The following is a 16,437-nucleotide window of genomic DNA, read 5'->3' on the forward strand; positions in this document are numbered from 1 at the left end:
ACATGAAAAATAACACATAAATAAGCCAAAAGATTTACTTTTATTGTGGAAAGAAGTTGAAAAAAGAAAACATGCATTTTCACCGAAAATTGGCTTGACCACCTGCTACGTATGACGTCATATCTCGTAACCATAGCAACTGATCATCACTAAACCTAAAATCTGTGCGAGGGATAAACTAACAGCTACTAAAAACGTCAGGTGGTGATGTTTTATCTTCTAGGGAAAATCCCAGAAAAACCTTATGGGGGGGGGGGGGGGGGGGTTGGCATCTATCCCCACCGCCCTCTTGTATGTCCGAGGGTTAAATAGGGTAAAAAAATATCGAAAAAAGAAAATTCTGTCCGAGGATTGTACGATAAACAGCGTCTGAGAGTACTGTTTACCTCAGGTGTCTCAGGAGTGATGTTTAAAACGTATAATTATAATAGGCTGGTTTACAAGCTACCATTAAACTATCGATTTTAGAGATGTCAAAACTATCTCCAAGAAGATCAGTCCATTTAAGCTATAGAAAACGTTTTCCGTGTTTGCATAGCCTGATATAAACCAAGCGTGGTTGGGAGAATTCGAGACAGTTATGCAAACGCGAGATGAAGTCGAGGGTTTTCATAACTGTCTCGAATTCTCCCAACCCCTCGAGTGTTTAAATCAGGCTGTGAAAACACAGGAAAAAAGTTTTCTATTGCTTTTATAAAATAACTTTCCCAAGAAAACGCAAAACTCTTTGTTATGGCACTGATTAAAAGAGGAATTCTTACCAGTCGCAAAGTCGCGTACACGAAGGCTTGAACGAATAATCACTTCTTGTTTTGCAAAAAGATGCTTTCGAAAATACGGATTTTTCTCGCTTTAAATGTCAGCTTAAGCGAAAACAAAATTGACACAGCTTGTTTTTGAAGATGTTCCAAGTTTCAGCAGACGAAGGAATGGGTAAATAAAGTAAACTTGTCGAGTTTTGAACTCAAAAACTTTTTCAAATTTGTGCTTGCGTGATTAGCGCGCGAAAAGCAAAACATCTTGACGTCACAACCATGTTTACATACTCTCATGCAAACACTCCTCTCGGCCAATCAGAGCGCGCGTACTAACTTAGTTATTTTATAATGTATAATATTTTATTTTTGAAATTAAAGTTATTATGATGGTCTCTACTACCTGCTGTTACATATTTATTGAAGAATTCAAAGTCCACTGCATCACCTTTTTGTGTTGCTAATTTGAGATTAGTTACTTTATCACCACTCATGTTAAGAGGGCCAGACATTGTATCACCTGGTTTGGCTACCTTATTATCAACATAAGAATTGTTTGCCCCTTGATCATTATTAACCGGCGTTTTGACATTATAAATATAATTGTTTGCCATATCCAAATGAGTTTGCATTGGAAACACAGATTCCTTACGGCTCACGAACACATCACGAACATCTTCGTAACACACATGGGTATTTCTACTTGCATTCATTTCACTAAACGTCTGCTGTTTGCTATTGATGACATTGTAAGTACCTTTGAGATCAATATTCAGAATCATTGCTGTATCAAGTTGATGTTTTGTTATGGCATCACTGGAAACAGTTCCTTCTGCCACATTTGCCAGTTTTTTTGTTTACCATATCATAATTCCCATCTGCTGTTAGATTAAAACCTACACCAGGTCTACCTCTCTCACCCTGACCAAAAGTCTGGCTTTTAAAATTGAGTAATCCATTTGAATAACTCATACATATTTATATTAGATTTTATAAAATAACTTAGATAGTACGCGCGTTCTGATTGGTTAAAAACCTATGGTTTATTGTGCCGGTAAACTCATAGAAAACTGAAACATTTTTCTACCCCCGAAAAAATGGCTGACGACGAGCTACCAAATTTTGGTATTATTTCGTCGCTGGGCTTGCAAGAGCCAGAAAGCGAAGCAAAGAACAGCGGTAAAAAGCATGAGGTAGCCAACAACAAGAGAAGATTTGCACAGATGGACGAAGAAGAACTCAACGACGTTGTAAATACTTCTCAGGCGAAGCGAACTAAAAAGGCAACGCAGTGGGCTGTAACAGTTTTCACAGGTTGGTTACAAAAATCTCGCTCTATTTTCATTTTTTATTACAGAAAAAAATTCAATAACAACAAGCAGCAACAATTCAAACCGAAATTGTGGTGTTGAGAGCAAATGTTTAGCATTATTATAGTGTCAAACCAAATCGTAACCAAATTATTGAAGCGTTTCAGACTTTTTGATTCAGAACTATAAACTACTTAAAAAGAGAGATTACTAAATAAAATGTCTCGCAAACGTGTATATGTTTCGCTTATTTCAGAACAACAGCTTTCTTAAAGCTAAGAGGTCAATTTTTTATTTCTGCAGAGTGGAGTAAGCAGAAAGAAATTGGTATTAATTTGGCTGAAATGACAATTACCGAGTTGGACGAAAGTCTTCGCCAATTTTATGCCGAGGCCCGTAACAAGGAGGGAGAAAATTACAGCAGAGCAACGTTACTCTCTCTCAGAAATGGCATTGAAAGATTTCTTAACTCACCTCCCAACAACCGTGGTATTTCCCTCACTAAAGACCCCCAGTTTGTTCTCTCCAACCAGATGTTGGATGCAAAAATAAAACAGCTCAAGAAAGAAGGCCTTCAAAACACAAGCCACAAACCGGCTATCGAGCTGGAAGATATTGAAAAGCTCAAAAACAGTGAAATTTTTTCACTTACCCAGCCCTGGTCCCTTTTGAGAAATGTTTGGTTCCACATTTCACTGTTTTGGTGTCGCCGTGGATTTGAAGGTCAGCGAAGCTTGAAAAGAAGCAGTTTTACATTTGATGTTGATGCTAAAGGCGACGATTTGGTGTCGATGACGCACGACGAAAGCACGAAAAACCACCCAGGCGGAGTTTCAGACGTAGAAAGCTTTGAAAAAAATGCAAGAATGTACAAAACCAGCAGCAAAACAGATGTCTACACTGGTCTCGAAGTTTTTCTCTCAAAATTGCATCCTGAATGCGAAGCGCTGTTCCAATATCCCAAACGAAATTGGCGGCAAACTGAGAAGATATGGCACGAAAATCGGCCGCCAGGAGTAAACAAGCTGTCAGCAATGATGAAGGAGATCAGCTCCGCGGCCAACCTTTCCCGTGTTTACACCAATCATTCAGTAAGAGCAACTGCCATAACCTTGTGGGCAAATGCTGGCCTCACAAATCGTGAGATCATGGCAATATCTGGTCATCGCAACGAGTCGAGCCTACAAAGCTATCACAACATGCCGTCGGCGCATCAACAGCGTAAATGCAGCGACGTGCTCAGTTTAGCTCTCGGTGAAGACCAGTCGAAGGAGCAGACGCCAAATCAGCTCGTGGTAAGGCCACCACTGCAACAGCTGCAAGTTCCTTACATCAACACTTCAATATCCACAAATCAGCAGAGCACTTCGGAGTTCAAGCAGCTGTTCAATTTATGCACGATCGGGAATGTTAATGTTTACAATTACAAGCCATAAAATTTGACATCCTGTAAAACAGCTTTCATATAAAGTTTCCATTGAGTTCAAAACTTGTTCTTGTCAGTGAGAAGTTATGCTGTTTCTCGTTCGATGGACTGTGAAGTTTTGTGAAAGATTAGCGCTTGGCGCTTGATTACTTTTTCGGTGCTATTGTATCGTTAGCTATGATTGGCTTATGGTGACTTTAGAGAGAAGACAAGATTTGATCACGCTATTAAAAGATTTTTTTGCCTAAACGACTCCGTTTTACTAAAAGTTATTTTATAAAAGCAATAGACCACACTTTCTATGGGTTTATCGGCTCGTGATTTACAAGCTTTTCTCGTGTTCTCCCAACATCCCACGTGGGTTATCACGCCGGTAAACCCATAGAAAGTGTGGTCTATTGCTTAAATATCCTTTCATTAAAATTCTTAGCAACACGTTTATCAGCATAGAGAAAATCATATCGCTCTCGTAGAGCCTTCTGATTGTGAGATTTATTGACCCCTAGTTCTCTACCGATCATATTTTGCTCATTGCTGGAAGGAAATTCAAAGATACAATGATGTGTGCAGTTCAATCGGATTGTTTTATCAGTGCCATAATAGCTCTGACTTATACAGCTGCAGTTTTTATTTCTGGAATTGGTGAAATAATTCCTAATTTCAGCATCATTCTTTACTCCAGTGTTCAGATAATCATCGAAAATGACCAGCTTTTGATTATCACATCACATCTTATCCAGCGGAATTATTTTGTCATTGCTGGCTTCAAGGACGGGGTAACCAGCTTCTTTACTAATAGGCTCGAATAAGTCTACCGGGTGTTGGTACTTGCCCCGTTGCAGATTTTTAGCTTATAGGTATATCTTGTCAAAATAGAGCAATCTGTAGATCATATCCAAAAAAAAGGTTAGTTTTTCCCGAACCTGAAGGACCACAATTAAAGAAGCATTCTAAAGCACCTGTCAGGCATGAATGGGACTTTCCTTGACTTGAATGGGAATTTCTTTCAGATTGTTTATCCTCTACATCATAGTTTAGAGTTTTCATTCTATATACATATTAGTTACACAAGTTTAACTGTTAGTTCAACTGCTGGTTTTATATTAGATTTGTAAATTTTGTCTAACATAATAGTATAAAAAATGAGTTTACTTAAGTTGAAGGAAATGGTTAAGAGAAAAGCAGAGCTAGGTGATAAGATTAATTTTGTTCGTGATGCAATCTTAAAAAATCAGTTGGGAGAACAAATGAGCCAGGAATCTTTTCAAAAGGTATTCAAACCAATAACTTCTAAACTAGATGATGTTGCGTTGGGTAATTTGAAACTGCCAGCTGTTCAACGAAAACGTGGTAGAAAAATGGCAGTCCCTGATTATGGAATTCCATTATACGATGAAGATATTCCTGATTATGAAGTAGTCGATCTATTTGATGAGGAAGAAATACAGCCAGAAAAAAATAAGCAGTTAGTGCCAAAACCAACTACCTATGAAGAATCATTAGCGGATAAGAAAAAAAGAGGAAAACAAATCTATGTTGATCCTCAATATTTACCACCGGAGCCAGAAGATTTGCCTCCAGAATATGATGAGGATGAAGTTCCTGACTATGCTTTGGGTGAGGAAGACAGAACTGCTAAAATTTTGAAAGACCTGGAAATCGCTGATTGTGATAATGTTAATAAGTTTCTAAGTCAGCCTGAAATGACACCCCAAAAGACAAGAAGTTATCTTCATAACGTAATAGTTAACGCAAATTTTCGGAGAAACCAGGTGAAAGGTTATAAGGCACGAGTTACTCTCGCATATAAACAGGGTCAGATAGGAGAAGCAGAGAGGGCTCAGGAAATTAAAAGAATAGATGATGCAAGAGTTTTCTTAAACCAGTAGATCAACTATTATGAAAAGAAAAGAGATGGAATACAAGGTTCTGGAATAAGAAGAAAAAGAGGTGGCAGTGTGATGTCCTTCAATAACCCCAAAACTTTTTTTAAAAAAGTTTGAACTGATCATAGGAGAAATAATGGCTGGTAACACATCAATTAATATGCATAACATGGGTGTTTCAATATTGGACACTCTTTTAAAAACCTCAACTATAAACAGAAATCAACATGGAAAATTGTACAAGCAAAAATCTTAATCTATTCTAATTATACAACACATGGAACGAGAAATAGTTTTATCTTCCTATTGGGTTAAAAATCAGGGAAACAATATATATATTTTTTTGTAATTTATTAATCTTTATTTGAAGTTTTCATTTTACAGAGTACACTTAAAGTAAGAAGGAAAAACAAACAAACAAACAAAACAAAACAAATAGACAAAAAAGAAAAAACTATTACAGCAGACAATATCTAAGTTGATAGAAAGTACTTATCTTTATATTTATGTACAATATTTAATTGTTAATTAGATCACAGTATATTGATTAACTTTTCCTGCTTACTAAGATGTTTACTTAATGTGCCTCTTTTCCTGGCGTTGTAAAGTTCAATGTTGTAAACACGCCTAGTCCTCGCAATGAATCTCTGAAGGAAGGGCATACCCTTTTGACATTTTTGTGAATAAATATAGTACTTCCCAAGCAATAAAATATGATTAACTAGAAGGAAATCATCTCCATCATCGAATTTACCGAAGATTATATCATCTTCTTTTAAATTCTAAACAATAATATTGTTGTCTCTTAGCCAGGACAAGACGTGTTTCCAAAAACCAGAGGATTTTTTGCAGCAAAAAAGTAAATGCTCGATGGATTCGACCTCAGTTTGGCAGAAAACACATATATCTGATTCAGCCATACCAAAAGGAAAAAGTGTCTCATTCGTAAACAATTTGTACCCTGCCTATAAGAGATAGGTCTCGCCATTTCCACAAGTTAATCGTTTTCTTAATTGATTCTAGAGTCTTCCAAAAGTTCAGTTCTTCTCTTTTTTTTTAGCGTCACCACCAAAATAAACACCTAGAATCGTGATGATGTCACAAAGATTATTCATGACCGAATGCCCTTCCCAGAGAGATCCACTATTTCCTAACGCTAATGCTTCGGTTTTATCCTTATTTACTTTTAACCCTGAAAACGCTCCGAAAGCCCCCAGGGTTTCGAATAGGATTGAGAAGACCTAACGTCTTTAATGAAGCAGGTCATATCATCCGCAAAAAGAGTGAGTTTAACAATTTTTTCCCCTATCCTGATGCCTTGTATGTTATTATCGTTTCTTATCTTAATAGCTAAGATTTCCAAAGCCAATATGAAAAGATAGGGAGAAAGAGGATCCCCCTGTCTTACCCTTCTACTTAGAGAAAAAGGTCCTGAAGTAAAACCATTATTCATAAGACAGCTGGAGACCTTATTATACAAGACTCGTACCCACTGAATGAAATAAGGACCAAAGTTAAATGCGTGTGAGACTCTTATAAGGAAACTAAAATTGAGGGAATCAAAAGCTTTCTCAAAATCTATTGCCATTAAGATCCCCGATATATCTCTGTTCATCGTATGCTCAATCACATCGTCAATTGCTCTGATGGCATCAAAAATAGTTCTCCCCTTGACGAAGGCGCTCTGATCAAAGTGAATTATTTCGGGTAGCACATTTTCCAATCGCTTGGCCAAGGTCTTGGACGCTATTTTTGCATCCACATTAATAAGAGATATTGGACGCCAATTCTTTATTTGCCTTTTGTCTTTTCCTCTTTTTTTCAACTAAAGTTATAACAGCCTGTTTCTGTGAATTTGAAAGCTCTCCATACTCAAAGGTATATTTTAGACTTTGCACCAACAAACTCCCAAACACGGACCAAAAAGCAAGGTAAAATTCAACGGTTAAGCCGTCGTTTCCGGGTGATTTATTCTTTTGGAAGGTCTGCAAAGCATTGTAACACTCTCCGTATCCCAATTTGCCTTCTCCTCTACTAAAGAGGGAATTTCATTGAGATCACTTAAAAATGAGGAAAAAGACCCCATGTCTACACATGTACTACCATCATAAAGGTCAGAATAAAATACTTCTAACTCATTCATTACTTGTTTAGGGTCTGTAGTTAACTTTCCCTCCCAGTTAAAGAATTTCCGCACGGTGCTTTTCTTTTTATTGGAGTTTTCAAGATTCAAGAAATATTTGTTATTTCCCTCGCCGAATTCGTACCAAGTTGCCCGAGAACGAATGATCGCACCTTGTGTGATGTAATCACACATACTATCATATTCCGTCTGAAGACACTCGAGTTCCTCCAGATATTTTGTATTTGGATCGGAATCGCATTTTTCTGCACATTCCTTTAAACCTTCCTCTAGGTTTGGTAGTTTCGCTCTTCTTTCGCGGGCTTTAGTTTTGCTGTATCTGATTGTTTGCTGTCTAATTTTGTATTTAATTAAATCCCGTAAGACACGTTTATCTTGTACTTCTTTGAATTCTTCCAGCCAATTGGCATACTCAGTGGTTAGAAGTTCACAATAAGCCGAATCATTTACAAGGTTTGAATTAAATTTCCAGAAGTTAGGTCCTTTTTCAAGATCATCTAAACCATTTATAAAGAATTGCTGAATGGTCTGACTTAATTGACGTTTTAATGTCCACTGAATCTATGTCATCTTGTAAACTATCGCTTACGAGCCAATAATCTAACCGCTTTTGTATGATTGGTTTCTCTTGATGCCAAGTAAAACGTGTAACTGTTGGGTTTCTTATGCGCCAGATATCCACTAAATCAAGCTCAGTGGACATGCCTTCGACAACTTTTCCAGAGTCTTTCCTTTTACTATTCCCGTCCTGCCCGTCTAAAACGTGGTCAAGAATGATATTAAAGTCCCCACCGACTGTAAATGGGTGATCTTGTTCCACTCTCGCACTTTTTGGAATATCCGATACGTCTTTGAAGAAGAGAAATTGTTCGCAACACTTATTTGGAACGTAAATGTTTAAAAGAAAGTAAGGCGAATCCTGAATATAAGCCTCCAGAAAAATGTAGCGACCTTGAGAATCTACCTTGGTAGAATGTATTTTGAAATCTAAATAATCCTTTATCAGTACTAGAACACCTCTGCTATTATTGCTGCCATGCGAGAAGAACATTTCACGTTTCCATTGTTTTCTCCAGATATTTTCAATATCTCGAGTGCTGTATGTTTCTTGCAGAAAAATTATGTCGGCATCGGAATTTACAAGCCTACTAAAAACAGCTTTCCGCTTTTCAAAAGTGCGAATCCCACGAACATTTAACGACAAGAGATTGAACTCGTTATTACGGCCCATATTGCCAGAATAAGTAAGACCTAATTTGGTGGGAAAAATTTATCAACTCATTTACAGCAATCTGACACTCAAAGAAATTCTTTATTGACATGCTACGATAGCTTTGAATAACAGAAAATGAGAGGAAAATAACCACGAAAACGAAAACAAAAAAATAGAGTACAACCACTTACACTACAAATCTCTTTTTCATGAAAATCCCATGAAAATGTGTTGAAAAACCCATGAACTTTTTTCATGGCCATGAAAACGGCGATTTCGGATTTCATGGTGCTAAATTTCGTCATGAAATTTCCATGAAATTCTTTACCAGTTATTTTCATGAACCATGAAAAGTTTACAAAGCCATGAATATGGATTTTCATGGGTCATGAAAGTCTCATATATTTTAGACTGATACATTTCATGACCCCTGAGAAGGCAATTACAGCCTAGCATGTATTTCATGGGTGATGAAATTTCTAATAGCCCATGAAATTCCCATCAAGGCACAATTAAAAACCCTTGAAAGTGTCCAACTCACAGTAGCACAAAAGTAGACATCAATGCGTTAGAGAAATGTTGCACACATTTATTAATTCGTAATAGCTCTTGCCAGATCTGTAAACTTAGGTCAATAAAGTTCATTATGACACATACTGAGGCCAACAAAAAAAATTGTGTGATTAAAAACAGTAACTTGTTAGTCCAAAGAAATAGCTTCATAGACTCCCCTTAGTAAAAATTTATTATGCTGTTTGGTTCAATCTCTTGTAACTTAAAGTTGTACTTTATGATCCAACACCATTTTGAGTTAGGAAGGTAATGTTCTGGTTCTCTGAAGACTGAAGGTCTTGTTGTTCATATTCTCTGTCATCATATCAAATTTTAAAATAATGTGGGACTGCCGGCCCTATTCAGTGTATGCAAACCAGATGCATAGTAATTTGTTAATGCATTGAAGTCATTTTGCCTAAATGTCCGTTCTTCAGTTGATTTGCCTGATCACATACAACACTCTTTAGTACACAACACGCCTTGGATTCCATAGCTGCGATTTACCTAGGAAGATCGAAGGGCCTCTGCTCGAGTTACCTATTCACTGTCCATAATACTGAAGTCTACATGTACCTCAGCGATCGCAAAGTTAGCTTCATAAATTCTGAAATGTTTTGCGTGAAATTTTCTTATCGGAAAAAAAAGCTTTTGACCCACAAGTGTAGTAAGCAACTGGGAAATTCAAAGTGTCTTCTCGTACCTGAGCTAGTCCAAACAATGTCTACAACATCTCTTTCGTTGAAGCTTTGTAAGTAAAGCCATCGTACCTGAGCTAGTCCAAACAATGTCTACAACACGTCTTTCGTTGAAGCTTTGTAAGTAAGGCCATCCTTTCTTGCAAAAAACAATGCGAATTTTTTCACTTGCTGCTGACACCTCAAAAGCTTTGGATCATTTCACTCAGCTCTTAAAACCACCGCTTTTCAGACTCACTAAACTGTCTAAACTCGATCACCGAACGTATTACCCGCCATGTTGCCCGCCATGTTTGATGTTTGAGCTGACTAGTTACCAGTTTCCCACAAAGTAACTCCCGTCGTCACGTGCACCTTTTGAACCAGTAGAAAAGCCAAAAATGAAGTTCCGTTGGATCAGTTCAAATTCACGCGGACTCAACAACAGCATATATTTTGCACCCAAATCGGCGTTATTTTAAAGGATTGTTCATTTGTTTTGTTGTACACATGTAGCGTGCTTGCAATCAAGTTGGAGAACTATAAGTCAGGATTGTGGATGGTAAAGGCATGTTCCTGCTGATTTTGTTTTCGTTGTTACATGGGTCATCTGATGGTAACTTTCGACACTTACGTGTAAGGTATTAAGCTGGAGATTTTAGTTAAATCTTGCGGATGTGAGCAGGAAACTTTAAGGAGTGATGCAATGAAATACCATTCATTGGCCCTTTTTTGTTTACTGCAGACATAATTGTAGTCTTTGTTGCAAATGGTCGATGGAATCCTACAAAACTGAATACTGATAATATTCTCGCAGACACCGACTTGTCAGAGTTGTCAAGACTTTAAATGTATGTTTAAAGACGAAGTGACTTATTAAATATCTTCAAACGCCATGTCTACTACAAGTACAAGCATTTTAGTTTTTATTTCATTTATTTCCAATCAAGAACTGAAGTAAACGAGCGGTTTTTCACACAACCATAATTCTAGGACTCTGGTAACCTCTGTTCATAACTTTTAACTTTTTGGGGAAAAGTAAGAAATAAGCCTCAAATATATCTTCTTCTCCACACCATCAGTTGAGAAGGATGGAACAACCTATTCTTTGATCTCAAAAATGAACATTTTTAAGCCAACAATATTTACAAGATACAAAGAGAAATATAAGGCCTATAGTTCTTATATAGTAACAACACTTAAGGTAATTTTAATAAATTGCTGCTTACAAAATATTACAGTGATTTCACTTAACAATTAATGCCAAATAGTTACAAGTGCACAAAAGAATATAATGGAATTAGTGTTTTGACATAGATACATATATTTTTTTATTTGTTTTTTTAATGTTACGGAATGGTAGTGCGTAGTAACCTACTACAGTGTCTATATTCACAGGTTAAGTAAAATCACTCTAAAGTTGTGTTATAATTGTAAATTGATTTAAAGGTATTATTGGGAAATAAAGCAAGGTTAACCCTTTAAGCCCTAAGAGTGATCAGCATCAAATTTCTCCTTGTAATATCAATGCTTTGTAAAACAGAGTGGTCATGAGAATTACAGACATGATCATACAAGACGATTTTGCTCGATATTATTTCATCAACTTCTCCCCACTACTTCTGTAGGAAATGAATAGGGGTGACAAAAGAGAATTCAAATTTAGATTTTAGGGTTTAAAGGGTTAAAAAGTGAAAAGTATGAAAGTTATGAAACATTTAAACAAATGATGATTATATCATATGATTTTAGCATGGCAGTGAATCAAAATATTAGTGAAAAAGAAGCTTAAGTCTATTTATTTTAAATTCATATGCATTTAAGATTTTTATGCTCTTGTAACTAAAGGATTGAAATGACTTACTGTATCTATCACCTTAGTGGGTAAAATAAATTTATTATGAAAGCAGATTGATGCTCCTGTTGGTTTCGGGTGTAAATTGTATATAAGAAAGCACAGTGAGAAAGATTTTAAGGTAAGCATAGTTTTTGAAATGATTGACTTTCAATGGGGTTTTAACGCCATTTTCATTGTACCATTAAGCCATTACTTTAACCCATGAAAATGTCAGAGGACGAGGAACAAAATACATTTCATGGGCCATAAAAATGCTGTGAAAAGGTCAGAAAGTACTCTGAGAATCTTCATGGCCCATTAAAAATTCTCCGTTAAGGGGATAATCGTGACCCATGAATTTTCCATCCCATTAAATTACCATGAATTTGCACACCATGAAAAATCTGGATATATTTCATGGCCTTTTCCTGAACACAATGAAAATGCCATAACAAGTCAAATTCATGAGTCATTAAAAAAAGTCATGGCTTTTTAATGTGTTTTTCATTGCATTTCTTATAATCTAGACTGTTTCATGGGCCATTAATTGGGAATTTTTCAAACTATTTTCATGGCTTTTGTAATGATATTTTCATAGGTTGAACCCCAGAAAAATTAAATACCCTTAGTTTTGGCCATGAAAATCTGGTCAATAAGGCATAAAAATCTTGTGAATTCCCCCTGAATAAATTGACAAGATTTCAATGGCTTTTTGTTTAGTAGTGTTAATACTGATAAAAACAATTAAAAGAGCAGCAAGATAACTATCTCGAATGCTGCGCTCTGGAGTGGAACTAAGTAAAGTTGTTTGAGATTGCAGGTTTGGTACGACAGCAAAAGCCTAGTCGAGCTTTAGAGACAGTGATTCGGAAAGAAAGTTTAAAAGTGAATGTACTTAACGCCTACAACAGATTGCGAGGAAATTATATGCAAATACATGACTATTTGAGAGCAGAGTGAAAGAAAAGCTCGGATGAGAGTGTTACATTTACATGTACTTTTTTATCTCTGGAAATGTATAGAGAGCGGTGCTCGTACCTAAACAAAATCTGTCAATGGAGCATTTGCAGGGATATATTTACCATTAACAAATAACTTATCTGGTTGCGCTTTGCTGAAATAAACTGTACAGCCTTTGCCTCTGGCTTCCTTGAACTTTTTCATCTGACTTTTCCTTGTTTCATAAAGTTCCTTTGGTATATCGTCAAACACCGAAAATTGTTTGTCCTCTTGCCTCTTTAACTCCTTGCGGGCTTGATCCATCACCATTTCCTTGTCCGAATATCGTAAGAAACGTGCGATAATTGGGCGAGGTTTGTCACTGCTGTTGTTAGGCTTTCCCAGTCGATGGACTCTTTGGAACTCGATTCTACCACGAGGGTTTTCAATACGAAGCTTGTTTTCCAGCAATTTGAACACTAAATCTCTTGTATCCTCGGGTGGGGAGTCAACTTGAGAAACCGGCACTACTTCTTCAATCCCAAAGAATTTAACATTTTATCTTCTTGAATAGGTTTCTAAAGGCAACAACTGCTTGCGAAGATCATTTATTTTAAAACTTTGACTCCTTTGACTCTTTCTTTAGGTTTGAAATGCCGTCTTGGTTGAACTGGATACTTTCTTCCAATTCGGAAGCTTTCTTTTCCACGCTGTTTGTTTTTTGCTTCAGGTCTTGTACATCTTCATCTAAACGAGTTACTTTCTCCTCAATACTAGCAAGACTGGCAGAGACCTCGCTAAGATGCGCTTCTATCTTATCGAGTTTTTTGTAATAATTTATCCAGCACACGCTGCAGTTTCAGACCGACGTCCTCCGCCATCTCCAGCGCTTCAAACACTTCGTCCGTTTCACTATTTTTGCTTCTTTTCTCTTCAGGTGACTGATTAGAAGATTGAGATGCTGCGCCAGATCTGCCTTTCCTTTTGGAAGACATTAGGGACGTATAAAGGTGAAAAATTGCAATCACTGCCTCCTGCTCAACATTACACGACCTATTCGTTCGCCATGCTAGCCCCAGTCCCCAATATCAGATTTTTGGGATTGTTGAAGAGAAAAACCCAAAAAAGATCGAATATGAATTCTCTAGATTGGCGCGAACCGGCCGAAGACGGCGCCAAACCTTGCGCGCCCGATGAACGTTATTCAAATCCCACTGGACGAAAAAACGGATTTGCCTAAGTTTGCTAGTTGAGCAAATCTATTGTAAATTTAGGGTACTAATGTTGCTACTTATTTGTTCTTGGTGCAAATTTTGTTCGAAAGTGAAAGTTTACTTTTCTGCAAGGGTGGCGTAAATGTGGAGTAAATATCAAGTTTACAGTTATTATGTTTCACTTTTGCTCCCCATAGTAAATTTGGTGTTTAGATTCAAATTTGCCGCCATTTTGTTCTCTGTGTAGAAATCAACGGTCAAAAATGAATGTTTGCTTGATATTTTCTGGCATAGCAAAGTTACTGTGTAAATTTATTGTTACTAGGGGCGTAAATTTAAGCAAAATATGATCAAAGAACTATCTTTACGACCACTTTAACCAAGGTTTGCACATTTACCAAACTTCACAGTGTTATTTCACGCAAGTTTTGATTTTCCATTGCCCCGTTTCAGTCACCATCACATTCTTTTCAAAGTTTATCATATTACTTGCTGCAGCTGGTTATTTCGGGTAAGGCCATCCCCCCTTTTTTTTCGTTTAGCGTCGAATGCGTTTCCTGATATTGGGTCGGTGGCTCGGAAAAAAAATATATCACAAGAAGTCTCGGAATAGGAGGCCCTGACGTAAAACGTTACCATTTACAATTTGGGTGAACAAAATGCACAATATGTGAAAGGTTTGAACCCAGGAGTCATTTCAATAGTAGATTGCAGAGTTTCATCGTCCGGGTGAATGTAGTCCTGAATGCACTCCGTCGCAAGATCAGCCGCCATGTTTGTTGTTTCCCAGGCTTCCACGTGACTTTGGCACATGCGCGATTTTATTTACATTGTCAAGTGCGGCTTTTGAACCAATAGAATAGTGTAAAATAAACTTTCGTTGAACAGTTCAAATTCACGCGGACGTCACAAGCGATACAGCGTTGCAAAACGCGTAGTTTTGTAATTTTCGGATAACAGAAAGCCTGTCTTTCTATTCAGCTGTTCTATTACGATTTATACCTTTGTTATTTTCGAGAGACAGTGATCAGTTGCGATATTCTTCACATAAAGCCTGTTTCCAAGTCATCAACTCAGCTAGATTGCAGAAAGGTATGTTCTTCTTGATATCGTGGTTCGTTTACTTACTTTGGTTTTCTAATAACTTTGCGTAAGCTTAAAACCTCAAAGATAAATCTTAAAATTTAAGATGCATGCACAGGCTAGGTATGCCATCGATTGATTCCTTTTTGTTTACTGCAGAAATAACTGTACTCTTTGTTGCGCATCGTCTTCATTAATGGAATAATCTTAAGTAGCCAGATCTTGAGCTGTGCAGGCAAACATGGGGATGTGACCTTAGCATGTCCATAATTCAGTAATTTGGCTTGTTTTACAGCTGAGTTAATATGTTAGATCTTTGGGGTTACTGTACTTTCAGGTGACAGCACTTGACAAAGCAGTGGTCACTATAATTTATTTTTTAATATTCTACTACATTTCAAATGACAAATGATTTTCCTTTTGAAATTTTTACAGTCAAAAACTCTTGTTTTACATCTATACATAATTATGGTTCAGTGATATTGTGAAATCTTAATTTGGTTCATTTTGCAAGTGACGGCATAAGTTTGCCAGATCTTGAAGCATATGTGTCATTCTGAGTGACCATTGTATTATTGTTCCACATTTAAATGACAAATGATTCTTATTTCATAAATTGTACCATCCAAAACTCTTATGGTTTATACATATGGTTCAGTGATATTGTGAGATCTTAATTTTGGCTCATTTTGCGAATGACGGCACTTGCCAGATCTTGGAGCATAAGTGTCATTCCAAGTGACCACTGTATTACTGTTCCACATTTAAATGACAATACCTCATTATTTATACCTTTTGTACAGCTTAATGATGTTGAGGGATCTTTGTTAGTTCATTTTGCAAATAAATGCTTTGGCTTTATCATGCCAAATAACCACAATTAATTAATTATTGTTCTAAGCAACATGTGGGTTGCCTTAATGTTACGTGTATGTGTACAGTTGAGTCATGGCTGTGCTCTGTTAAAGCCTGGTGACCTGTGGGACACTATCAGTTCTGCTCTTGAATGACAGGGGAAATAATTTATTTCAGCTTTTATTTACACTTAAAAGAGTCTTAATGAAACAAATGCAGATTCAACAGAAAGAGGCATTTCTGCTCTCTACTTTAGCACCTGTTCCAAAAAACATATTATATATTTAATGAAAAAGTTAGTAGGAATAAAATGCAGGGAGAAATTTTTCTCACAAATATCCTCAAACTGTTCCTTTGATTAAGAGAGTGTTTTCAGCTTTTAGCATCGTGTCATTGTTCTGCAACCCAATCATTTACACTGAGTATGAGCAGTACATGCTTGTTTACCAACTGTGGGTTACTTGTTGGCTGCTAAATCATGGCTCTTCATTTTTCTTTCAGAAAAAAAATTAAAGGGCCAATATGCTCTGAGGGAGTCAACTAGCAT

At 36.8% G+C, this 16,437-nt stretch overlaps 1 protein-coding gene across 1 annotated transcript; it reads left to right on the top strand.

Annotated features, from left to right (window-relative positions):
* Positions 1–1,770: 1,770 nt before the first annotated feature.
* On the top strand, positions 1,771–3,758 carry LOC140935026 (uncharacterized protein KIAA1958-like). The gene is made up of 2 exons (XM_073384566.1): positions 1,771–2,069; positions 2,369–3,758. The coding sequence occupies exons 1-2, from the start codon at positions 1,853–1,855 to the stop codon at positions 3,499–3,501; spliced, it is 1,350 nt and encodes a 449-aa protein (XP_073240667.1). The 5' UTR covers positions 1,771–1,852; the 3' UTR covers positions 3,502–3,758.
* The last annotated feature ends 12,679 nt before the right edge of the window (positions 3,759–16,437 follow it).

The sequence above is a fragment of the Porites lutea genome, chromosome 1 (assembly GCF_958299795.1).
Source record: "Porites lutea chromosome 1, jaPorLute2.1, whole genome shotgun sequence".
Taxonomy (NCBI): Eukaryota; Metazoa; Cnidaria; class Anthozoa; order Scleractinia; family Poritidae; genus Porites; species Porites lutea.